We start from the raw sequence: 25367 nt of genomic DNA, 5'->3' as shown, positions 1-25367 counted from the left end.
GGGAAAGGGGCATGAGGGTCAGAAAGGGAGCTATGCAGACAAGGCTGGACATACTCCAGGAGCCATGGCAGCACCCAAACGGCACGAAGAGCGGTGGGGGGGGGGGGCTGTGCGGGGTTAACATGCCTGATTTGACGTGTGGGGGCTCGAGGTGGAGGTCATTCCTACGTGAGATGCCAGTTTCAAGGCCAATGGGCCCATCTCTTTCTTTCACCACCACCCCCATGGCTGTGAGCCAGCAGCCCACCCACAGCAAGGCCCCAGGCTGAGCCCACGAGGAGCCTATCACCTACTTGATGTGTTTGGCGCTCTTGTAGTGGATGAAGATGACGATGGGGTAGATGTGCATGTGGTGCAGCCGCTCGATGGCATGTGGAGCGATGTCCAGGAGGCAGTGCCGGTTCTGGGGGGATGGAGAGAGTGAACACCCCGCCCAGGAGGATGGGCGGAGAGCCGGGCTGTGGGAGCACTGGACAACCCAGCCTTTCTCTGCCACCGATGGGGCCACCCTCACCTTGCACTGCCCTGCCTTACTCTGTAAGTGAATGTATAAGGTTCTACCAACGAAAAAGGCAGCAAAACCAGTCTTTCATGAAGACCATGCATGATACACGGTGGGGAAACCGCATGTGGGAAAAAATCTCTCCCCACAAGCTGTCAGCTGTGATGGGAGTCAGGATGGGAGCCAGGGCCGGGGTGGGTCTGGACGACATAACTCCAAACCTCCTCCTGCCTTTAACCAGATACAGGAACTTCCTAAAGCCCTACCCAGCCCAGCCTCAAAACCTCACTTCTGACAGACTGGGCAAAAGAAGACTGGGCGGAGACTGACTAGGGGCTACGGCAGGGGAGAGGAGAGTGGGTCTTTGCGCGGCTGTGACTGAAATGCGGCCCATGGCTCTGCTGCACCTCCACACTGCCCATGAGTCAGAAAACTCCCGAGAGCACCACTGAGGGGGCCCAAACGCTGCCGGGCTTTCTCACGTCCTGGGGTACCCCTGACAGCAGCTCGTCCACTTCAACTGGGCCATCTGCACTGACAGCTATAAGAAGCCAACTCCCTCCTGTATCAGGAGGAATCCAAAGCCCAGTGAGGTGAACTGACCACCCAGCAAGGACGGAGCTGGAGGAGCACCCACACCCTGGGACTCACCAAGGTTGCCTTTCCAACACACCTGGCAGAGCTGCCCACTTTCCTGGACGCTACCTGGCAAACGGACCACAGTTGTGCCCAAAAGCCTCAAGGCACACAGCAAGAGCTCCTACCCTGATGGAAGCCATGCCCCTGTCCCTAGAGTATGGCACACGTGAAATTCTGCACACATGCTCAGCAGATGCACTCTGGGACCCTGTTGTAGAAATCCCTGTGAAGGGCCTTTCCTGGAGTGCAAAGCTCTCGCCAGAGCCCCTCAGAGAGGGAGAGGGGACACACACACAGGGTGATTTGTACACACTTGCCTGGGAGTAGCTTCCTACTCAGAAAAGTGGAAGCACACAGAAGCAACGGGGGCCAGCCCTCAGTAGGCTAACTCGGACCAACAGGACACAGCTGAGCTCACCAAGGTCTGAGAAACACGCAGGGCAGAGGTGCGAAGGGACAGGGCCCAGACACAAACGGGGTCCAAGCCCAGGGCTCAAATAGGTGCCCACCCCTCGGTCTGAGACGACAGGTACCTTTTCTGTGATCTCCTTTATGGAAGCCACTGTGGTCACATCGAAATGGCCACTCCTCCGCTTGTAGTCAACAAACAGGCAGTCTTTGACACCCCGCTCGATGGCCTGCTGGGAGGCCTTCATCACCTCTGGAAAGCACAGACACAGGAATCAGGATGGCCCCAGGCTCTGTGAGCTGTCACTGCCCATTCCAGGGAAGAACACTGTGTGGAAGAGCAATCAGGAGCCCAGCCCTGCTACCCTTTCTCCCAGAAAAAGAACTAGAGCTGCACGTTGTCCTGACCCAAATCAGGAGGGCTCCAAACCACCATGGGATCCATCCCCAGGGAACATGTGGACATAGACACAGCCCAGCAGGCATGAGGGCAACCCCTTACCAAGGGGGCATCGGCAGAACTTGCCAGGCGCCTCATTCACCAGCATTTCCTTCACCACATCCAGTAAAGGCCCCAGGATCAGGACAGGCCTCAAGGAGGTGCAGTCTACCTTCTGGACCCGCTGATAGGCAAGGCTCACCGAATCTGAGGGAGAGAGAAGAGCAGAGTCATGGGCATCGGCCGGGAGCAGAGGAGGGAAGGCAGAGGGGCTGGGGACCCACTGCTCCCCGTCCTTGCAGCTGAATGGATAAAGAAAATGTGGTAGATCTACACAGCAAAATACTATGTAGCCTGAGAAAACAACAAAATCCTATCACTACAGTACAGGTGAGCCTCAAGGATGTTCTGCTAAGCAAAGTAAGTCAATCACAAAAAGACAAATTCTGTATGATTCCACTCAAATGAAGTATCTAAAGTGGTCAAAACCACAGGGAGTGGGGAGGGGAGGGAGAATCAGTGTTCAGCGGATATAGTTTCAGTTTTACAAGATTAAAAAGGTTCTAGAGATCTGTTGCACAACAGTGCAAATCTACTTAACACTACCAAACTGTATACTTAGATGGTTAAAATGATAAGTTTGATGTTTTACCCATCCCCACACACAAAAGAAACAATTAGAAACTACAGAACTAAAAAATGTAATTTCTGAAATAAACATGCATTGGACACAACAGAAGTGGATGAATAAACAGGAAAAAGTCCAGTAGAAAATATCCAGGCTATCCAGGCTGATACACAGAGAGAAAAAATGTGATGGAAAATATTTCTTTAAAAAAAGGTATAGAAGACATATGGGACATGGCCAAAGAACTAAGATCCAGAAGGAGAGGAAAGAGGAGCACAGAAGTAGTTTTAAACAAACAAGAGGCATTTTCCAAACTGACCAAGACATCAAACTACAGATTTAAGAAATGCTAAGAACCACCCCCTCCCAACATCCCAGGAGGATAAGCACCAAGAAAACCACATGTGGGCACATCATGGTATGACTGCTGAGACACAAAGGCAAAGACAATCTAAAAACAGCTGGGGGAGGGGAGGGTCAGACACACATCACCTCAGCACTGAGCAATATGAAAGATGACTTCTTGGCAGAAATGATGTGTGGCCGGCTGACAAGGGCCCCATGTAGATCAATTCACTTCCCAATCCCCGGGACCTGTGACTATCACCTGATAACAGGGATCCCCCACTTTCTGAAAGTTCGTTTTGTGCCCCTCCACTCTTATGAAAGACCTACATTAATACCTGTTTTCGTTAACTGAAAGAAACCCAAAGAGGATTTTCACTGTTCCAAAAAAAGGCAGAAATTAAAACAGCGCCCAGCATTCGTTTTGCTGTGAGCTGAGGCTCAACAGATACAGCGCACACCTCAAGTAGAGTGGCCCCTTCCGCAGGACCTGCACTCAGCGTCCCAGCGCCAAGCTACCTGGGCGCCGACTTGGTCTGCAAGCACCTGCACTTTATCTCCGTTGTTTGTGTGCATCTGTTAGCAAGATGTGTCTTACACTAATTGCTTTTTCACCTTCTGCCATTTCGGCTTACGAAAGGTTTCACAGGATTGTTCTACTTTTGAATAGAGGGAGAAACCTGTATGGCAAAAACGTACTTAAGGATATTCAGAGGAGGTGGGCTGTGTAGGTGGGCCCCAGATGCAATTACATGTAGCCTTATGGGAGACAGAGAGGGTTTTAAGACAGACATGGAGGAGAAGGCAATGTGAAGATGGAGCAGAGAGAGCCAAAGATGTTGGTGATGTGGCCACAAGTGAAGGAATGCTGGCAGCACCAGAAGCTGGAAGAGGCAAGGCAAAGATTCCTCCCAAAGGCCTCCAAGGGAGCATGGGCCTGCCAATAGCTTGAATTTGGCCCAATGGTACTGATTTTGGACTTCTGGCTTCCAGAATTGAGAGAGAATAAATGTACGTTGTTTTAAGCCACAAAGCTTATGACATTTGTTACAGCAACCCCAGGACACAAACATATAGTGAAAGCCAAAGGACAATAAAAAATGTCCTTAAAACACATAAATAAAATTTCTACCAATCTAAAATTCTATATCCAGTGAAAACCTCCAAAATGATGGGAAAAGAGACCAACAAAAGCAAAGAATTTGTCACCAACAAATCTGCATTACAAGAAATGCTGAAGGTCACCATAACAAGAAAATGTTAATTATATGAGGTAAAGGATATGCTAGCTAACCTTACTGTGGTAAACCTTTTGCAACATATACATGTATCAAATTATCATACTGCACACCTTAAACTTACATGATATTATGTGTCAATCACACATATCTCAATCAAGCTAGAAAAAGGAAGAAATGCTGAAGGGAGTTGTTCAGTAGAAAGAAAACAAAATCAGAAGGAAACAGAATAGCAGGAAGAAATGATGAAAAACAGGAAGGGTAGCTATAAATGAATAACTGATATGTAAATGAGTAACACTGTTGGATTTTAAATATATGTAAAATGAAAATGTTAATAATGCAAAAAGATGGGAAGAAGGGGGAGAGGGTATAGAGTGTGCATCTAGCGTGCAGTGTCCTGGGTTCAATCCCCAGTACCTCCATCAAAATAAATAAATACCTAATTAGCTCCCCCAAAATTAAAAACAACAAAAGATGGGAAGAAGGTGAGTCACAGTGCTCTGATGTTTTAGAATCATTAGGGAAGGGGTCAAAGTAATGACTCATGTTAGTAGTGAGGCAGAGATACGCATTGTGAGGTCTGCTGTAACCCGCCCCTCCCAAAGAATAGAACAAAATGAGTAACCAAAAGCTAACAGATGGAGAGACAGAATAAGAAAAATGCTTGATTACTCCGGGGGTAGGGTATATAGCTCATTGGTACAGTGCCTGCCTAACATGCTCGAGGTCCTAGGTTCATCCTCCAGGACCTCCATTAAACAAACAAACAAACAAACAAACCTAATTACCACCCAGCCCCTCAAGAAAAAGAGTTGAATGATTTCAAAAGCCCTGGACTCGGGAGAAGACCAAATTTTCATACTGTGGCAGTAGTTCACTTTAAAGCAAAACAAAAAAAAAAAAAAAGTTTTTTATCCTAAGAATTAATTAATACCCCAAAATGCTGTCCCAAATCATGAGACCCCTCAGTTCTAGACATCACCCAGGCCGGCATCTAGAACTCCACCGTAAAACCTTTTTAGGGATGTGTTAAGTTTCTGTGAAAACTTTAGATGTAAACTTCATACCAACACTGTCAGTTTTTGTCTTAATAAAACTAAATATTTACAAAAAAATAAAAAAACAAAAAAGTAAAACCCATCTTTAGCTCAAAGGCCGTATAAAAATAGGCAGTGAGCCAGATTTGGCCCCTAGGCTACTGTTTGCCAAGCCCTGTCCTGACTGACAGTGACAGTGGGCCGTGAGCAAGGGCAGCATCAGTCAGCTCACTGTGCCTAAGGCCCTAACTGAAAAATAAACAAGGAAGGAAGGGAGGATGAAACCAGGCGTCCTACCTTCTGATGTCCACTGCCACCTCCACACCCTGCCTGCCAGGGAGGGTGCACCTTCTAGGACAGTGGACACACATGGGGCCCTGGGAGCAGCATTCACAGGAGCCTCCAGCTTTACAGGACAAAAGTACCCTTCTACAAAGGCAATCTGCCAAAGGATGTCTGACACTCCCTAATATGCAGCTCCAGGACTGGCCCTGGGAAGTTCATGTAAGGATGGACACAGAAGTGAGGCCAGAAGAGGCCAAAGATCTGCAGAGTTGGCCCATGGTCACCACCAAGCAGCCTGTAATAACCCAAAATCAAACTAGAGGCAATGCATTGAGTATAAACTCTTTTTGCTCACCCAATACCAGTGCTTCCTTTCTTCTTTACTTAGGCAGCTTCTTAAAAGAACCTGCTTTACTGAAGCCAGCAGTGCACCGGTGAAAACCCTGCCTTTTCAGCCACCCTTGCAGACGCAAGCGGCCAGAGAGCTCTAAGTGGAAGATCCAAGGTGGTGCTTCCAGACAAACTGTTTAAAGAAGCACACCTTTGCCTTGCCCCATCCTCCTCCCCGCTGTCTGAACACAGACGTGATTGGCAGGAGCTGCCATGACTGTGCGGAGACTTTGAGAACAGAAGCCACACTCAACAGGTGGTAGACTCTGAAGACAGTAGCACCACCATCCCAACCCTAGACTGGTTACCTGTGAAAGCAAAGCAAACCTCTATCTCATTTAAGTCACCAAGGTAAGACTTCTGTGGTCAACAGCAAACCTAATCCTGAGCACCCGCTGGAGAAGCAAGCTCAGCCACTTGCCTTCAAAGAGTGGAATGGAGTCGTTGGAGAAGGTGTCCAGGGCAAGGAGGTCCTTCCCATCTTTGGACCCACTGCGTTTGTGCTTATGTTTCCTCCGAAAGAAGGATCTGCGCGCAGCCGCCGAGAGCGTCTTTGCTGCATTGCTGTCATCTTTGACTTCAGACATGCTGAGCCTCCGGGAGAACTCTTGGTCCATCCTGTGGACAAAGGGTACAGCCGTGCTGGGAAGGGCCTGGGACCCAGCACCTGCCCACCCTGCCCTACCCGTGAGAGCCAGAGCTAGGCCTCCCCGGATCCTCCAACACCCTCTGCAGCTTTCCTGGCCACTTAACCACCCACGCCACCCAGGACCCGCTGGTACCACCGCTGTGGGGGCGACACAAACATCAGTGCTGGGCAGGCTCTCAGAGCCAGCCAAGGCCTGTATTCAGATGAATGTCAAAAGGAACTGCTAAGACAGCTTTCACTTGTGACGTTACAAGTATGCTTCCTGGCATAAAAAGGAACAAAGCACAGAAATGCACTACAGCATGAAGAACCTTGAAGAAATCACGCTAAGTGAAAGAAGCCAGTCACAGAAGACCACATATTACATGACTTCATTCACGTGAAAGTCCAGACAGGAAACTCTACTGAGACAAAGAAGATAGGGGGTCACCAGGGCTGGAGGAGGGAGCAGGGCAGACAGAAAGACCGGGGGGGTGGGAAGCTAAAGAACACAGGGCTTCATTCTGATGAAAATGTTCTCAAATCGACTGTAGTGATGGTTGCACACACCTGTGAAGACACTAGAAACCAATGAATTGTACACTATGGGTAAACCATATGGCATATGAATTAGCCTCAATAGATCTGTTACAAAAGTGCTCTCCTAAGTTGCCACTGTGCTTCTGTACAGCACTGAATTATTTACAGCACTGACCTGCATTAGGTAAGCGATTAAAACGTAACCAGAAGCTGAGACGAGCATCAGGATGAGCCCCCAGGCAGCCCTGGGCCTCACCCATGGGACATCCCCATGGGCGCCACTGCCCCACCCCAAGCCCAGACTCAAGAACACTCACACATATTTGCTGGGGATCTGCCCGCGCTGGATCTTCTGGGCATTCTCATCCAGCTGCCAGGCCATCCAGGACCCAAATGTGCCCTGGGGCAAGGTGTCATCAACGTAGAGGATGTCGTCTTTCTTAAAGCTCAGCTCATGCTCCACTTCCGCCAGCCGCTCATACAGGGCCCTGGACCAGGTGACGGAGAGGACAGGTCAGGCTGTCCTTTGCAACCACACTCCTCGGACGGCTCTCCTGTTCTTTCTCTGGACTACGATCAGGACCTGCCTCTTCCCTATCCTGACGGTTCCCAAAGGAGGGAACCCAGGCTTTACAGGACAGGACACAGAGACTTCTCTCTCCTCCCCTGAGACCAGGGCTCCCTGGGGACAACAGCTGCCTCACTCCCATCAGATAATGGACTTCTTGCCAAGGACCAAGGCTATGTATCTCCACTTCCAAATGGGCCCTTCCCATTTGCCTGCCTCTCCTGAGTCTAGGCGATGGTTCCTACGGTTTAGAAACTCCCCAGAATGGAAACACGCCATCCCCAACGAGGAGGGGGTCCCCAGGGACAGAGACCAGTACCTCATGGTACACAGTTGATAAGTGCTTTTCCTTCTTATGTGGCCTCAGGCCTCAGGGGACATGAAGAAAGCTGAGCCCCTCCTACAAAACGCCTGACGCCCACCTCCCACACACATTTTGTATAGTACTTCAGGACGCCATGGACACTTTGACATCCACACACACTGCAGAGGGATCTGCAGAGCTGGCCTGGGGGAGACTGGGAGAGGAGCAGAACCCACAGGAAAACAGGGCCCCGTAGCCTCAAAATTCTCCAGGCTCTGAACCCTAAAGAGGGAGTACGTCTGGCCCTGGGAGCCTTCAAGGGTTTTTCTAAGTCACAAGCACCTTGCCCTGAGCTTGCGGTTTGGGGACTGAGTAATGACCATCATGGCCCCACTCTCTGGGACAAGAAACACAAGGGCACTCACTCAGAAGACCCTCCACCAAAGGCCCCTCCCTGGCCCCAAAGCTCCGGCACCTTTGCCTGCTGGTACCTGATGTAGAAGCTGTCGCCAGGCAGGCCCTTGACCTTGGTGAACTCCTCTGGGCGGTACTGCACCTTGAGGCGGACACCATCCTTGGGCTTCAGCATCTCCACGTACACCTCCTCCACTGTCTTGCTGCGCACGTCCAGACCGCCATACTGCCCAGGGATGGCGGACTGGGGTCAGGGAGCAGAAGCCAGGGAGGCTTGGGCACCCATGAGAGGTTGGTCGTGAGATAAGGGGGAATCCGTCTGCCCCAACTACACAAGTTAAGGCTGAGCCCTCTGCCGAGTGTCTGCTCCGCCCTTGGTAGCTTCTCCCAGGAGAAATTCTGCTCTATTCTCCCAGCAAGTAAAGGCTGTTCACAAAACGATACCTCACCTTGCTCATGCTACCTGGATCTTTTAGTACCTACAATTCACCACCCCCATCCAACAGGACACTCAGTGAGAGGGAGCTGACACTCGCCATCGGATCAGAGTCCTGCTGCTGACAAGAACAGAGCATCTGCCCTCCAGAGGCCAGAGGGTCTGGGTGGCATTCAACACGGACAGGGGTCTCGAGGTAAAAGGCTGTGCTCCTCTGCCTCCCGGCCATCCAAGATGAAAGGAAGCCCCACATGCGAGCAGAGAGCGGCCTGGCTGCTGCTGGCAGCTCAGAACTCACCTCGAGGATGAGGTCCCCAGGCACGAGGCCGTCGGGGCCCTTGGCGGGACTGTCATCCTCCACCTCGGCCACAAACACCCCGTGCAGGTTCCCACCACATAAGTGCACTCCAAGCTCCAGCTGGGACTTCTTGAGGAAGACCACTCGTGGCTCTGGGGTCTTCTTGGTGGCATCTCCCACCATCCTTTCAGGAGGGAAAATGAAGTTCTTCAATTGTGCACAGGGAGGAAGGAGGGCACGTAAAAGACGACCCAGTGGTGATGCCCTAAATTGTTTCTGGCCTGCTGCGCAGGACCTCACAAGGCCTTGGGACCACTGGTGCTAAGAGGTGGGCTGGCACAGGCGCTAGTTCTAGGGACTTGGCTTATCGGCAGGACGCTGAGGTTCCACAGAGGCGAACACACAGCCCCGGTCACAAAGCCAGTTGGGAACAGAAAGGAAATCAATGCCCCCGCTTTCCGGCCCAGCTGTCCGTTGCACACCTGGGGCTACATCTCGCCCACCTGGACTGCACTTGTTTTCCTAACCTCGTTCTCCTAAGACGGTCAGAGCTGAGCTCAACCATCCAGGGCACAACTCATCCGACAAGTCTTTACTGAGCAGTTCCTATGACCCAGGCAATGCTAAACCATGAAGCGGGGCCCCCTGCCACTAAGGACCTCACAAACACAGTGAGGGACACCAAAAGGCTGGCAAATAGATTGAGTGAAGGAGACGGGATAGCAATGGAACCCGATGAGTGGGACCTCAGGGGAAGAGCCAGCTGGTGATGAAAACTGTGCTGCAGGTAAGTGCAGCCACACTGGGTGAAAGGTCACAAGTAGGACAGCCCTCAAGACGGCCCAGCTCCCAACCTGCAAACTTCTACAAGTGGTCCATTAACGTTGTGCCTGAGAAAGGGCTCCGTCAGGATGCCAGAGTGATGGCCTCACAACCCGGCCAGTGTGGACCTCTCCCCTCCAGCTCCTGCTGAGCCTCCTCCTGCCACACGAATGCTGATCCCTCCTCCCGACTTCTCTCCACCTCCACCCTTTGCACGGCGAGCCTCTGCTCATCCTGAACACTGTGACCAAGCTGTCACCACTCCCTGCCATGCCCCTCATGATTGCTCCACTGGGGCCCCTGAAGCCCCTCCCAGCACTTCAGCTGTACTGCACATGCCTGGACACTGGTCTGCCACCCTCAAACCCTGAGCTCCTTGAGGGCGACACTGCTACTGATGGCCAGAGCCCCGGACCCAGCTAGGTGACGACTGTGGGATTCTGCCTAAAGACAGAATCAGTGAATGAGAAAAGGAAAGGAAGAGAAAAGGTAAAGCTGAGAGTTAGTGAGAAAAAAGAAAGTGTAGGAAGAAGGTAGATAAAAAGGACTGCTGTGCTCCCCACCCCAAGTCTTGACAACCCGGGCAGCACCAGCAGTCAGGGCCCATGCCCCTCACAGAATGAGCTCGGGCCACGACAACGACCTGCCCAGCCCACCCCACTCGGCTGAGGTGCACAGATGGAAGGCTCTCAGTGTGCATTTGCTGACCTGGAACTGGGGGTGCTCAGCTTGGCCGGGGGGGTGCCAGGGCCCTCGTCCTGCTCCATTAGTGGGTCAATGACCGAGGGATGCTCCGGGGTGGTGGCACCGCTGCCCTGGAGAGTGGAGTGGGTCCCAACAGGGTCCAGGTGGGAGCTAGGGACAGAGGACAGGAAGAGTAAGGAGCGGCAGGGAGCCGCCCGGAGTCACCCACTCTCCAGTGGTGACCAGGTCTGGGATGTGAACAAGGACCAGGTCATCCAGCTCTGTGCCCTGAGCCCAGACAAGAATAGGTGCCTTGGATCATCCACCTGCAGGATCTGCCCGACCTCTCCCCATGCCTGTCCTCAACTCAGGGATTCTCTGTAAAGGGGTCAGCCTGGGGACACGTGAATTCACTGTTCTTTTACCTGTTTGTGCATCATGACCCCCTCCCTTCACAGGCACTGCACTGCAAAGGCATGTCTCCCTTTCCTCATCTGCTCTGCAACCCCCAGCATGGAGGCAGATACAGGCAGGTGTCCAGTGTCTGCTCGTGGACAGGCGGCCAGACCGCTCTGTGTGAGAATCCCATTGTGGGCCTCAGCTCCTGGCTACCACACACTCATGCACACGGTTGCACAGGGGGACCCAGCTACCTGTTTCCACACCCTATTTCAGGAGGAGAAATCCTCCCTTTATATGTCCTTTCTCCAAAACTCAGGACTGGTCAACTCCTATGGAAGCAGAATCCCCAGAACTTGCAACTGGCACACAGGTCTCCCCACAGCGAGCCACTCACCTGCTGCACCCATCTCTCCACCACTATCCCACAGCCCAGACGCCTACTGGGAGGCTCAGGGTCTCACCTGGACCGGGAGTGGCTGCTGAGCTGGTGCATGTGTGGGTTGTACTGGGCCAGGATGGTGATGGTGTCACACTGCTGCCCAATGATAAGCCGGGCCTGCTGCTCCGTGGCACTCCGCAGGTTTATGCCATTGAACTAGGAAACACCCAAGAGTGGGCTCAGCGATAGGGATGGGGGCAGAGCTGGGGGCTGAAGAGAGCAGAAGAGGGAGAGAAGGATGCAGAGCAGAAGGGCAGCTCCCACTTACCTCAAGTAACTGGTCCCCATACTCAAGGCCAGCCTGGTGAGCGATGCTCCCTCCGGTCACCTTGGAGACGTAGACGCCGCCCTTCTCCCCACTCACGATGGAGATGCCCAGGGGCTCCGAGCCCTTTTGCAGCTTCACATGGCGCGGTTCCTCCACGTAGGGCCTTGGAAAAGAGCCAATGGTTTCAGTTTCAGGGACTTGGACCCAAAGAAAAGGTTTGGGGAAGACCTGAAGTTAAGCATGCAACTGCTACGTAGATAGGGCCAGGGAGTGCTGATGCTCCTACAATGACAGCTGAATGGGAACACGATGAAGCTCACCTTTGTACGACAGTGATACACAACCTCATGCAATACAAACTCGACCCCCCAGATGGACACAGAAGCACCCAGTCCCAAAGACACAAAGAGGGGTCTGTGTGAACCATAAACACTGACACACACACAGGGAAAAGGCACACAGATTTCCATAATGGGAGACGAGCGGCCTCACAATATTCAATTTACAAACTCCAATGGGTCTCGATACACCCTTGGAGGAAAAATGGTTTCTGGGATGGCATTCACCCAGGAAGGGACAATATAAAATTACCAGTTTTTATATTTATCAGTACACAGGGTGATGCAAAATGATCATGATATTAAGCTGCTACAAACCAGAAACATTAAAAAGGAAACAAGGAGGCCGGAAGCAAGGTGGCACCATGCACTAGCTGGCCCCGGGGGAGCCGCCCACCACACCATGGAAACGAGGGGTGGGAGGGGCAGGGGTGGGGGAGGGGACCTCCTCTCCGGCCAACCTCAGACTCCTCAGGGAGGAGGACCTGGGCCTGGCAGCCACAGGCAGTCTCAGGAGGGATCTGTGGTGGTGAAGACATCTGGAAGGTGCGAAAGGTTAGAAAGGAGAGGGACGATCGGAGGAGGAAGAAACAACAGACGCCTGGAACGCAAGAGACAGAAAGACAGCCAAGTGACACCCAGCCACCAGGACCACGCTTCACACTGCCCGGAGCTCCTCCTCAGGACAAAACTGCAGCCAAAGGCCAAGGGAGGCACCCACCAGAGCACCACCGCCTCGGGCTCCCCTCCTGCAGAGCACATGGGTGGGTTCGGATTCACACAGTGAACAGTAGGGCAGGCAGAGGGGAGCCCTCCAACCATCCCACCCCTACCACCCAAGGCACAGCTGTCTCAAGCTCAGCGGGTCTCCGGGCCCAATCCTCTGGGGATACTGAGATGAAAGTCCTTCCTGACTTGCCCCTCCCCCCTCCCACCCTACAAAGGGTGCTCCCCTCTCCCCCACAACACCCCCCCAACTCACACACTCTGCAATGCCTCCCTTGACCCTCCAGCTCAGATACATCAGTCCCTGGCCTGTGCCCTCAGTTACTTCTGAGACTCAATGTGAATTAGAGAGCCAGGCTGTTTAAAGTTTTAAGAACTCACAGTGAGCAGTCACCCCAACACTGCCCTTGCAACCCCAGTCTGGGAGGATGGCAAAAGGTGGGGAGGAGCCCCCAGCCAGCTCGCTGGGGTAGGCAGAGCTAGCTTCCAGGCTGGGGCCCCTCGTTCCTCACTGAATACCCACCCGCTTCCTCTCTTCTACCTCCAAACAATCCATTTACCTCAACAAAGGAACAGGGAACCAAGTCCTAGTAACAGCCACACAACAGAAGCCATAAATGATATGATATCTTATGAATGATATACATCAGGATTTACTGACGTGGAAAGATGCGGTGGACACACTGTGGCATGAGAAGACAGGTCGGCACGATTCCATTTACATAAATTTGTACACGTGTTTATGTGTCTATTCAGGCATAAAGAAGTTTCTACTGGGTGAGGGTATAGCTCAAGTGGTAGAGCGCATGCTTAGCATGTATGAGGTCCTGGGTTCAATCCCCAGTACCTCCTCTAAAAATAAGTAAATAAACCTAACTACCTCCACCAAAAAAAATTTGTAATGAATAAATTTTTTTAAAAAGTTTCTATGGAGGGCCCTATCAAAATGTTCAAAATGGTATCTCTAGGTGATGCGGTTTCAGGTAATCCTTACTTTTTAATCTCCTGAATGATTCAAATTTTTATACTATGTACAAGAGTTTTCTAAGAATAAGGCTGCTTTATTAAAGAGATTCACAAAGTATGCTTAATATTACAAATAGCTTAAAATATATATTAAGGAAGTATCTATGTATATAAAATGTAAGTAATAAGCATGCATTTAAACTGTGTACACACACACACACACACACACATATATATATCCCAAAAGGTTAAATGACAGCACCTGAACCTCTGGTTGATGAGATTATGTGACTTCCTTTCTACTTTTCTAGTTTTCCCACTTTTCTATAACGACAGTGTACTTTAAACTCAGGAAAGGACGGACTATTTTTATTAAGCAACCTATTCTTCAGGTAGGTCACACAGGTTAAACTTGATGTCTCTAATCAGATCCTAAGCACTGTGAAGCCAGGAATCAGTAGTTCCTGGTTCTCTGTGCACCGTGGAGGGAGCTAAGGGGAAGCTTGACCCCATATGACAAGGCCCTTTCTGCCTCTAAGGAACCTACTTCATTGGGGGGAAGGTCTTGTTCTCTCAAGGACCTGAGCTGGGGTTCAGCAAAACCACGCACCCACCCACAACTCACTGCAGGCTGCTGCTCCTGTCTACACGATGCAGGTGAGGCTGGCATGAACACATCCACATGAACTGCCCCTGACTCCCCTGGGGGCCCCGGCACCTTGGTGGTTAGGTACACTCTGTCCTCCAGCTGATACCTGCTAGGTTTGTTGTCTTACAAGTTCAGAATGTCAAGTCAAGAGACTTCCTTAATGACAGGGCCTGCCCAGCAGTATCTCTTCCTCAAATTTTTGGATCTGACTGGAGGAGAGCAAATCTATTCCTTCTAAGTAATTAAGTAAAGGTAAGTCTGAGTTTATTCAGATCTCCCACTATGATCTAGACAGACCCTTTTAAATATAAATACAAAGTGCTAAATCCCACTTCGAAGAACAGAGGTGGACGAGGTGTGTGCAGAGCTCGTCCAAGGAGGGACGGCCTGTAGAGAGGGCATGTCTGGACTGACATCAGCCTGAGATCAGCCTAAAATCTCAGCTGAGATTGGCCTGCATTTGAAAATGAACCAATAAATGACTAAGCTGTGCATGTATGTTTTGCATACATTTTTCTGAGTGTATTTCATTTCACAATAAAAAGCCTGGGGGCAGGGGGCGGGCAGGTGATGCAGCTGTGTCCTGGGGCCAAAAAGCAAAGAATAGGAATGAGTTCTGATTCTTACTGGGGTAGGCCAGTCGCTAACCATGCGACCATGGACAGAGCACTCACTCCAACTCTGGCTTTAGTTTCCTGTAAGATGGGGCCAATGACGAAGATGATGATGATGATGGTGGTGGGGTTATGTGAGGATTTCATGACTTACTTTGTGCAAAGTGCGTACAAGGGCCTGGGAAGCAGGAAGCAGTGAAGGGCACCACTCCGTCACGGTCACTGTCAGGTCCTCCCCAGCATCACTTGCCGGAGCCCACCTCCTCCTGTGGGCGCTCAGCGGCAGGAGCTCACCCCGCTCCTCCCCTGGCCATCTGTGTGCTCCCCTCCTCCCACATCACGTGCCCTCAGGACTTCCTCATGATGTGCCGGAGCAAGACACCGGGGAAAGCTAGGCACTCAAACCAGAGCAGCCTCACCGGAGGTCCACTCGGTCGGACTCCCCAACTCCCACCACTTCCCTCGACTCAATGCCCGCCCGCTGCAGGGGCACACATCCTCCGCTGTGCCCACGGCACAGATGGCAGGCCATACTCACCTGTCCTTCCTCCGCTCCCCGAGGGCCGTGGGGTTGACAGCAATTCTGGGCAATGTAGAAGCTGAAGTCTGAGACTGGCCACAAGAGGACAGGCCATCGGCGTTCAGGGGAGACTGCGGAGGAGTGCTGCATTCCGAGTGCGACAGCGAGCCTGCCGAGAGAGGTGGGTGACACAGCCAGTCCTGCACCTCGCTCTCATGCAGCCCAGGCAGAGGAGATGATGCAGCCCAGACGCTCGGCAACCGCCAGGGCACTGAGTGCAGGTGCTGGGCTCCACATGTCTTGAGACCCACTGCGTCTCCAGGCCAGAAGCTGGCACCCTCCAACATTCACTTGTGGCTGAGATGGTGAGGGAGCTGTAAGCTGCACCCAGACATCCCACCTTGAGGACAGAGGGCATCGGCAGGGGGAGGGGAGCTCTGACAAGTTCTCACCTCTGTCAGATCCCACAACAGACCGGGGATATCTTGGCGTTGATGGGATTTTAATGCGTTCTGCCTTGAACTGCAAGTTGCTGGAAGACCCTGTGGTTCCATAAGGAAACAGAACTTTAGGCCTGTGGTCAAGCAGCACCCCTCACTCTCTCACCACCACTCCAGCAGGACAGACACACAATTACGACGGAATGCATAGTGGGCCCTGCCTTTTATCCCTGGGGGGGCCTCAACATGGAATAGTTAGGAAAAATACATGATTAACCCCTAGGATTTGAATAAACTGTGCAGAGCTAGGCTTCTCCACAACAGGCTCACAGTGTCTCACTTTTAGCCCCAAACAGAGACACAGAGGAAGGCCACAGGATAGGGCTCTGAGTGCAGCGTGGGAGGGGAAAGGGGTGTGTGGCAGGCCACCAGAGGGTCTGGGCACAAGGCTGCAGGTAAAGATGAAGAAAGGCAGGTGCCCCATAACAGCACAGTTACCAAGGCGGGCGCTGGAGGGCAGTGAGTTGGATCCATGGGAGGCTCTCATCTCAGAGTAGTCGCTGCAGGCCCTGTGGCTCAGGTCCAGGCTCAGGCGTCCCTGGTGCTGGACACTTAGAGAGAAGCAGACAGGTGAGGGGCTCAGGAGGAAGACCAGGATGGGACATGAGGGACAGACCTCCCTGAGGACTTCTGCCAGCTCAGGGAGGCCCAGAAGCCAAGGACACTGACTGCCCACAGCCACACTCAAAGGGCCCTGCGAGCAGTAGGAGTGGCACATCCACTTCATTCCTGGGCCAGGAGCAGGCTCACTGGGACAAAGGGCTTTCTACAGGGGAGAAGGGAGGCTCTGAATCCTGGGTGGGCAGGGAGGGGCTGGACAGCACTGAGGACCTTAGAGAGGGTCCTGCACCTCCCCGGAGAAACTGAGCCTAGGAAACCGGAGAGCTGGAGGGCAGAGTCCAAGCAGCACCCCTGTCAGGCTGGCCTGCAGTCAGGCCCAACGATGACTTCTAGCCGTGTCGTGGGACTATGTCTTTTCCCTGCTTGGAACCTTCCAGTGGTCTTCACTACACTCAGAATAAAATTCAAACTCTGCATCATGGCCACAGATCCTACTGGATTTGTGCCCTATGACTTGGGCCTTCCTCCTGACTCACCATCTCTTTGCTGAGCTCCCCTCCTCTGTCCCTCGAGCCCACCACACCATTCTCAAGAAGCCTGGGCTACAGCTCTTACAGCCCTCCCTCCCTGGAGGCTTCACTCCAAACCTTGTACAGCTGGCCTCCTCTCGGTCTTCTGCTCATGGCAGAATCCCCTGCATGGGGCCCTCCTATTGCCTAATCTAACTTGCCACCCTCTTCCAGGTCACAGCCTAGCCTGTCGACATTTTAGGGTCTTCAGGGCCACTGAGCACCATCTGATACCATTCTTCTTCTTCTTTTTTTTTTTTTTCTTTGCCCTCACACTTGAATACAAATGTCACATGAGAGAAAGTTTGTCTATTTAGTTGACTGTATCCCCTTAGAACTAAAACAGTCCAGGGCATGTAGTAGGTGCTCAACTAAATTTGTCAGAGAATTGAATGAAAGACTTTGAGCCAATCCATACATTTTTTTAAGGCTCATTTCCTCATCTATAGACTAGAGACAGTAACAGTGAGGTTGCTCCAGCAATGGAGTGAGATGATGCTGATAAAGGTCTGAGCACAGTGCCTGGCATGTGAGCTCTCAGGTATCAGCTGCCATCACTACCACCTTCCTATAAATACCTTTTCAAGCACCACACTGGTGAACAAAGAGAGCATCCTTAAAGTTCACTTCCCCTGGGGTCCCAGTGCTGCCCTCCCCAGCCCCTTCCCAGCTAGGCAAGGGAGCACCTCTATGCACAGTGGCTTTATGTGGTGGGCTTGGATGGCTGAGGCACAGGGACATGGGCATGGCTTCACATACCTGGGATGCAAACCCTGGGGGGCAACTTCTCTGGGGACGGGCGGAGAGCTGCAGGGGCCGACCCTGTGGCTGCGCACAGTGTAGATGGGGTTCCTCAGGATGGAACTCACAGTGGTACTCGGCGTCATACTCCGGGGAACAGTGCCTAAAAATGGACCAGGTGAGACAACTGTCCCAAAGCACCCAGCCAGCCCCAGATCTATGCAAGCTTCTGGACTTTCTCCATCTGTAAAGCAGGAGAACCCTCTTCAGTGCTTCCTATTTCCTGGGCTGCTATGGGGAGAAAGTATTCTGAAAAGCTAAAAAATGTATTGATACAAGACTAAACACCCCAAATAGGTCAGCAATTGCTAGATATCTGGACCTCTGGGTTGGGGACCTACAGTAGCTCCCTGCAGTGACTGCCTCTTCTCTCCCTTGGACTGGGTGGCCCTGTGAGCCATGTCGACCCTCCTCCCCAGCCCAGCCCCACCCCACCAACTCACCTACAGATGCCCTGCTCGGGTAGAAGGGGGTGTTGCTGTGCCGGCTAGAATGCCCTGGCGAGTAAGGGGACCACTCCTGGAGATCTGGAGAGAGTTCTCCACTGGCTGGGACACACTTCTGCTCCTGCAGGGCCAAAGGCAAGAGGCAGGGGCTGGAAACATGCAGGTATTTACAGGCAATACCTGTCCCCTACGACCCAGCTCCTCCCACTCGGACAGAAGAAGTGAAGGCCAGGAGAGATCACAGGTCATTCATTCATTCATGTTGCCCTACAAATCTGCGAGGAAAGAACTTCCTTGAAAAATACTTTGGAAGAAAATTGCAGAGAAAAACCCTGCTTTTTCAAATACACAGATTTTGTGTGTAAAAGGGGGGGCACGTGTACATCAGGCACATGTTCATAAGAACTCCACACACCCTGCCCAGCTGTGTGAAGCTCTGTGTCTGCCGAGAGCAGCACGGATTTGTTCCCCTGCTCACACCAATCTCTCCCTTCCAGAAACAGCCACAAAAACAAGCTGGCTAACAGAATCACATGTCCCTAAACCCTTCAAGGTGGGACCCTGTCATTTGGTTTTATCACACAAGTTCAAAAGCTTCTTGCTGAATAAACAAATCAAACCCCACACCTAAGAAGGCGTTCCTCCTCTGGTGTGATATTCCCGCTACCATGCACCCCATACCACTTTCCCATCTCCGAAGGGCGGCTGCTTCCCGCTGTATCCACCTCCCACCCCTCCCCTTCCCTCCCGGGCAGGGGCAGAGAGCAAAGGCAAAGGAGACAGGGCTCAGCCCAAGATCAGAGATGCCAGCACATGCAGGAGGTCTCACTGCCAACCACCCTGCCAGGCCTCCACCCAGTCCTACCCGACCCAGGACTGAGCTCTACCTCCAGGAACTGAGCAGGAATCACTACTGGAGTGAGCTGGGGCCGAGAACTGGGAGCAGATTTTGGCCGGCGGCGCTTCTGCCCCAGCTCGTCCACCTTCTGGGAGGTGAGGTCCTCGTCACAGGACTTTTTGGCCGGCAGGTAGGAGGAGTCCCCGTCCCCTTCAGGGTAGTAGCTGGAAGCAATGCGGACCCTGGCCTTGCGCGGGGGCGAGGCGTGCATGGGTTCCCCAGGGTCCATGTCAGGGGGCAGGTTGCTCGGGGGGCTGGTGGATGGGGAGCTGCCCACCAGAGTGGCCTCTGACTCAGAACTGGTTTCCAGTCTGTGCTGGAACTTAATGGAGTCACCCCTCCTGGGAGGTTTTGGGGGCGTCAGAGGTCCCACCCTCTTAGAGGGCTGTGGGGAGTGGGCAGGCCCAGGGCCTGGGAGCAGGTAGTCTATTTTGGGGGGCGTCTGGGGGCGTTTGAAAGTGTTAGGGTCAAAGATAGACTTTCTCTGCTTTGGCTTCTTGTAAACGGAGAGCTTCTCGGGCCCTGCCGTGGAGCTGAGCACGGCCTTAGGCCAGGTCCCGCCGCTGTTGGCATTCTCAGGGTCTGCCTTGTCCACGGGGGCCTCTGCTGCCCCACAGGGGCCCACCTCGGTCTCAAAGGGCAGCAGCGGCCGCCGGCCACGCATGTCCACTGGCCCATAGCCACGCTCCCCTGAAGCATCCGAGCGGAAGGAGCTCAGGCTGCGCTCAGAGGCACTGGGACAGGCCTGGGGGGAGACGGGGAAGGGCCCCCCGGGGAACGGCTTGTGCAGGAAGGAGCTGCTGCCTCCTGTGGGGCCCGACTCCTTCCTGTCCTCCAGCCTGTCCGAGTAGAAGATGTCCGTCTGCGTGGAGTTGTTGTGCTGCATCAAGTTCCGTTTATTCTGAGCCTGGACCTCTGGGCCATGGGCTCGGAAACTCAACATCTTATCAGAGTCCTTGATGTTTTCAAAAATGTTCTGGCCGCTCCACGAGGCGCTCTGAGGGAACACCTAAGTAGGGATTGGAGAGGAGCAAGGAACAGAGCAGGTGAGACCGCAAGACTTGGAGGTGCCAGCAAAAAACATCCCTGGAGATAGAGTGATGGTTAGGAATGGGCCACACACCTCCCAAAGTCGGACAGATGGACTAACATACAGGCACACACACATCTCCCACAGATGAGGCTTGTTCAAGGCCTGGCCACTGCGATCCCACAGGAGAGCCACAAAATTCCCTTGACTTTGAGAACTTTCTGAAATCATCTGCAATGTGTCCTGCCTATTTTTTTTAAACTATTAAACGTAAATGTAAAAATTTCATTATTAAAGACAGATATACAGTACATCCACACAATGAAGTATTATTCGGCGATAAAAAGAAACAACCTATAAGCCATGAACAGACATGCAGGAACCTTAAATGCATGTGAATAAGTTAAAGAAGCCAATCTAAAAAGGCTACATACTTTACGAGTCCAGCTATACAACATCCTGGAAAAGGCTAACTACGAGACAGTAAAAAAAAGATCAGTGGTTGCCAGGGGTTAGGGAGAAGAAGGGATGAACACCTAAAGCCCAGAGGATTTTTAGGGCAGTGAAATTATTCTTTATTGATACTGTAATGGTGGATACATGTCATTAAATATTTGCCTACATCTGCAGAATGCACAACCCCAAGAGTGAATCCTCATGTCAACTACAGACTTTAGTTAACACCAATGCATTAATACTGGCTCATCAATAGCAACAAATGTACCCAACTCATGCAAGATGCTAGTAACAGGGAAAGCAGCACTTCACATGAGAACTCTCTGTACTAACTCAACTTCTCTGTAAACCTAAAACTGCTCCCCAAAAAGCCTATTAATTTTAAAGTAATTTTTTTCCCCTTAATAGAGGCACTGGGGATTAAACCCAGGACCTCATGCATGCCAGGCATGTGCTCCACCACTGAACTATACCCCCCACCCACTAAAGTAATTTTTAAAAATAATCTCTTAATGAAGTGGATAAGCCTGTTTTTTTTCCAACCCTTATAGAAAAGTTGATAGAAAAGTACAATGAACACCCTTAAACTCATTTAGATTCAACAATATTTTGCCAAAGTGTCTAAATCTGTATCACAGAACATTTGAAAATAAGCTACAAATACAACATTTCACCCCTAACAGCTTTAGCATGTATTTCTCCCAAATGAGGCCATTCTCCTATATAACCCCAATAACATCAATATACCTAGGAAAAGTAACAATCCCCTAACAGCATCTAATTATCCAGTCCAGATCCAAACGTACCCTGCTGTCCCCAAAATGTCCTTCATAGCTGTTTCTTGTTTTTGTTTTTAAATCAGGATCCAGTCAGGGTTCATGCATACCCTAAATCTGTAAATCAAGACCTTTTTTCCAAGGATCCCAGTGATGTGGAGAAGCAGCTCAGGTACATGAAGCTGGGGCTCTGCCTGCCCTGCAGAGGGTGAGAGCAGAGCCGGGGCCCTTACCTTCAGAAGGGAGAGGGTCAGGGAGTCCTGGCAGCTCCGCAGCAGAGATTCACACTCGTTCAGAGATTTGTTGTCCAGTGCAATGCCATTGATCTAGGGCCAACAGAGAGCCCGTCAGGCCTGCCGCCAGGACAGGGGTTCCTGCCCAGCTGCTGACCCGTGTTGGACAGTGGGCCTGGTTCTGTATGGAGTTGGCAAAGGAGAGAAAGCCCCTCCCCAATGAATGAAGCCCTCAGGGTCCAGTTAAGGGGCTTCTGAAGCAAGTGAAACACACAGCCTTAAAATCACTCCAAGGAAAGGGCTTGTCTGTCTGGGACCAGAACACCATGGGTCCCGGTGGGGGGACACCCCAGCCCTGCCACTTCCTGCTGCATTAGGCCTGACTGTAACACAGAACTCCTTCACCCACAAAATGGATGACAAACAGCCTTGCACCCCTGCCAGGGGCAGGAGGAGACTGAACACAAGATCATGCTGTGGGAGGCCAAGCTCAAACCGCCCAACATGAAGTATCATTATTGCCCACAAAGACTCCCAAAGTCACTCATGCCCGAGTCTCTGTCCACATCTCTGAGACATCTTCCAACCTTTTTAAAATGTGTACAAGCAACAGGTGAATGGTAAGACTGGGCCATACCATGGAGTACCACCCAGCATCGAGAAGGACCGCATCATCGGTACGCCCAACTACACGATGGAGCTCACAGCACGATGCCAAGGGAAAAAGGCTATCTCAAATGGGCACATACCATAGGTTCTCCTTACACAATATGCTCCAAATAACGGAATTATAGAGCTGGAGAACCCATGAGTCACCAGGGGTAATGATGCGGGTGGTGGGCTGTGCAGAGCAGCTGTGGGTGTTAATGTAACGGGGTAACAAAAGGGAATCTCTGTAGTGGTGGACAGCTCTGTGTCTTAATTTTTTTAACCTAAAATATGATAAAATGACAGAGAACTATACACACACACACTATACCAATGTCTACTGCCTAGTTTTGATATAATAGTTAAGGTAAGAGTATGACCCAGGAATCCCACTCCTGGGCTTGTATCCAGAAGGAACCCTACTTCAGGATGACACCTGCACCCCAATGTTCATAGCAGCACTATTTACAATAGCCAAAACATGGAAACAGCCTAAATGTCCATCAACAGGTGACTGGATAAAGAAGATGTGGTATATTTATACAATAGAACACTACTCAGCCATAAAAAGACAACATAATGCCATTTGCAGCAACATGGATGCTCCTGGAGAATGTCATTCTAAGTGAAGTAAGCCAGAAAGAGAAAGAAAAATACCATATGAGATCGCTCATATGTGGAATCTAAACAAACAAAAACAAAGTGTAAATACAGGACAGAAAAAGACTCATAGACAGAGAATACAGACTTGTGGTTGCCAGGAGGGCAGAGGGTGGGAAGGGATAGACTGGGATTTCAAAATTGTAGAATAGATAAACAAGATTATACTGTATAGCACAGGGAAATATACACAAAATGTTATGGTAGCTCACAGAGAAAAAAAAGTGACAATGAGTGTGTATATGTCCATGTATGACTGAAAAATTGTGCTGAACACTGGAATTTGACACAACATTGTAAAATGATTATAAATCAATAAAAAAATGTTAAAAAAAAAATAGTTACGGTAAGATGTAACCATTAGGGGAAACTGGGTGACGGGTACACAGGGGCTCCCTGTACTATCTCTGCCACTTTATTTTTTTAATATTATTTACGTAATATTATAACTGAATTATAATGGTATCTGTAATTATTTCCAAATCAAAAGTTAAAAATATATATGCAGCGTGATCATCTTGGAGGGGTAGAAGAATTTGGTTGGTTTTGCTTTTCTTTATATACTTTCTCACATCTTTTTCATAATGGCCATATTGTTTTTAAACTGTAACTCCCCTCAAAATCTGAAAAACACTGGCAAAGATGTGAAGTAATGAGCTCCTCCAAACACTGCAGGTCGGATTGAAAAGGTCATGACTTCCTTGGGGTACAGGCGGGGAGGCCACATCACGCATTAAATGCTTGTGCCCTCTGACCCAGCAATTCCCCCAGCCAGGACTCTATCCCGGAATACACTCCTGGGGGTCCCCATGGAGGGATGTAGCAGAGGCCACGCAGCTCTTTTTAAAAAGCAAAAATGCCTGCACTGCCCACCAGAGGGCTGGCGCAGCAGCCATTAAAGAACACGCAGTTACTGAAACGACTCGGGCAAATCTAAAGATGTGAGTCTGGAAGAACCTCAGAGCCCGAAGTGAAAAACTGAAAAGAGGACAGAGCAGCAGAGCATATTACGGTCCCACCAAAGTTTAAAAAAAAAAAAAAAAAAAGTTGGGAGATAATACATTTTGAGCATTTTAGGGAAAAAACCACAATCAATTGTTAAGTTGCCGCTGGGGTGAAACCTGGGAGACAGGGAGTCTAGAAGTGGAGGGAGAGTTCCAGAGACTTACGGCCACAATCCTGTCTCCCACGGCGAGGGAGCCCTCTTTGGCAGCCGGGCTTCCAGGCACCACAGCGGCAGCATACACTCCATTCTCCAGGCTGATGCCACTGTCTGCAAACCAGAGAGTCCTCGGTTAGCCCCCGCGCAGGTCACACGGCCCTCTGGTTGTCTCACCTCATCTTTGTGATATAAACTTTTAAAAAGGATGCTGGCAGACTGCCACCTGTCCATCCCAGCATCCCGCCCAGGCCAGACCACCCAGGGGCTCAGTCATGTCTGGTCTGGTCAATCAGACAGAGACCAGCAAGGGCCAGGACCCAGATGGCCCCTGCCGGGAAGCTCACGGGCTACACTGAAACCGCATCAGCGCCTCACTCTGGGAACAGGGTGCACCTGAAAACACACGCATGCTCTCTGCACAAGAAAGTGGTGCTCTGCCCACCTGCAGGGGCCCTTACCTTTCTGCCCACTCAGGTTGATGTGCAGCGGAGTGACCACCTTCCCACCCAGGGACTTCCTCCGACGCACGACCATGTTGATGGCCCCCTCCCCGTTGAGGAGCGCCTTGAGGGCCTGCTTCTTGTCCTTGTTGATGAGGTCCACGTCGTTGATTCTCAGCAGCCAGTCATTGACCCTGAGGAGGCGCACGGCCAGGTCACTGCCTGCGAGGCCTGGGGACCAGGGGGCAGGCCCCCGCTGCTCCCATTCAGGAAGCCGAGCACCAGAAAGCAGGTGTCTCACAAACACATTCAGGAAGACTTCCTCTTCCAGGAGAGTGAGCTCAAATCCTAGCTCTACCACTTACTAGCAGTGTGACCTAGCCCCTCTGAGCCTCAAGGTCCTCACCTGTGAAATGGGGGCAAAAGCAGCACCTACCTCACTGGATTGTAAAGCTTAAAGAATGAATTACATGAAGTACTTAAACTTAGCTAATAACAAGTGCTATGTAGGTGCTAATTATTATCACTACTATTTCATGGAATGAGCAGGCAATGCACATTCTGGGCTCTTACACATACTGCCTGAGCATCTCCCTTCACAGAGGAGCAAAGGGTGGCACCCAGTGATGAGAGAAAGATCAGATTCAGAAGCGATTT

At 51.3% G+C, this 25367-nt stretch overlaps 1 protein-coding gene across 2 annotated transcripts in view; it reads right to left on the bottom strand.

Annotated features, from left to right (window-relative positions):
• Positions 1–25367, bottom strand: part of DLG5 (discs large MAGUK scaffold protein 5) — a 108160-nt gene that overhangs the window by 3717 nt on the left and 79076 nt on the right. The window contains exons 12-31 of one of the 2 annotated variants that reach the window (XM_064488005.1): positions 24729–24904; positions 24278–24381; positions 21801–21893; positions 19295–20314; positions 18405–18528; positions 17920–18064; positions 16469–16581; positions 15983–16072; positions 15549–15699; positions 12517–12594; positions 11718–11880; positions 11472–11605; positions 10633–10779; positions 9103–9286; positions 8446–8594; positions 7400–7570; positions 6336–6532; positions 2052–2195; positions 1675–1802; positions 294–403 (exon numbers count right to left, since the gene is read on the bottom strand). In XM_064488005.1, coding sequence (XP_064344075.1) covers positions 294–403; positions 1675–1802; positions 2052–2195; positions 6336–6532; positions 7400–7570; positions 8446–8594; positions 9103–9286; positions 10633–10779; positions 11472–11605; positions 11718–11880; positions 12517–12594; positions 15549–15699; positions 15983–16072; positions 16469–16581; positions 17920–18064; positions 18405–18528; positions 19295–20314; positions 21801–21893; positions 24278–24381; positions 24729–24904 — 3621 coding nt within the window. The remainder of the gene's footprint in view (positions 1–293; positions 404–1674; positions 1803–2051; positions 2196–6335; positions 6533–7399; positions 7571–8445; positions 8595–9102; positions 9287–10632; positions 10780–11471; positions 11606–11717; positions 11881–12516; positions 12595–15548; positions 15700–15982; positions 16073–16468; positions 16582–17919; positions 18065–18404; positions 18529–19294; positions 20315–21800; positions 21894–24277; positions 24382–24728; positions 24905–25367) is intronic. The other variant, XM_010984114.3, reaches the window with a different exon arrangement.

Source organism: Camelus dromedarius, chromosome 8 (genome assembly GCF_036321535.1).
Source record: "Camelus dromedarius isolate mCamDro1 chromosome 8, mCamDro1.pat, whole genome shotgun sequence".
NCBI lineage: Eukaryota > Metazoa > Chordata > Mammalia > Artiodactyla > Camelidae > Camelus > Camelus dromedarius.
The sequence above is the reverse complement of the archived record's forward strand: the minus strand, read 5'-3'. Positions and strand labels throughout refer to the sequence as shown.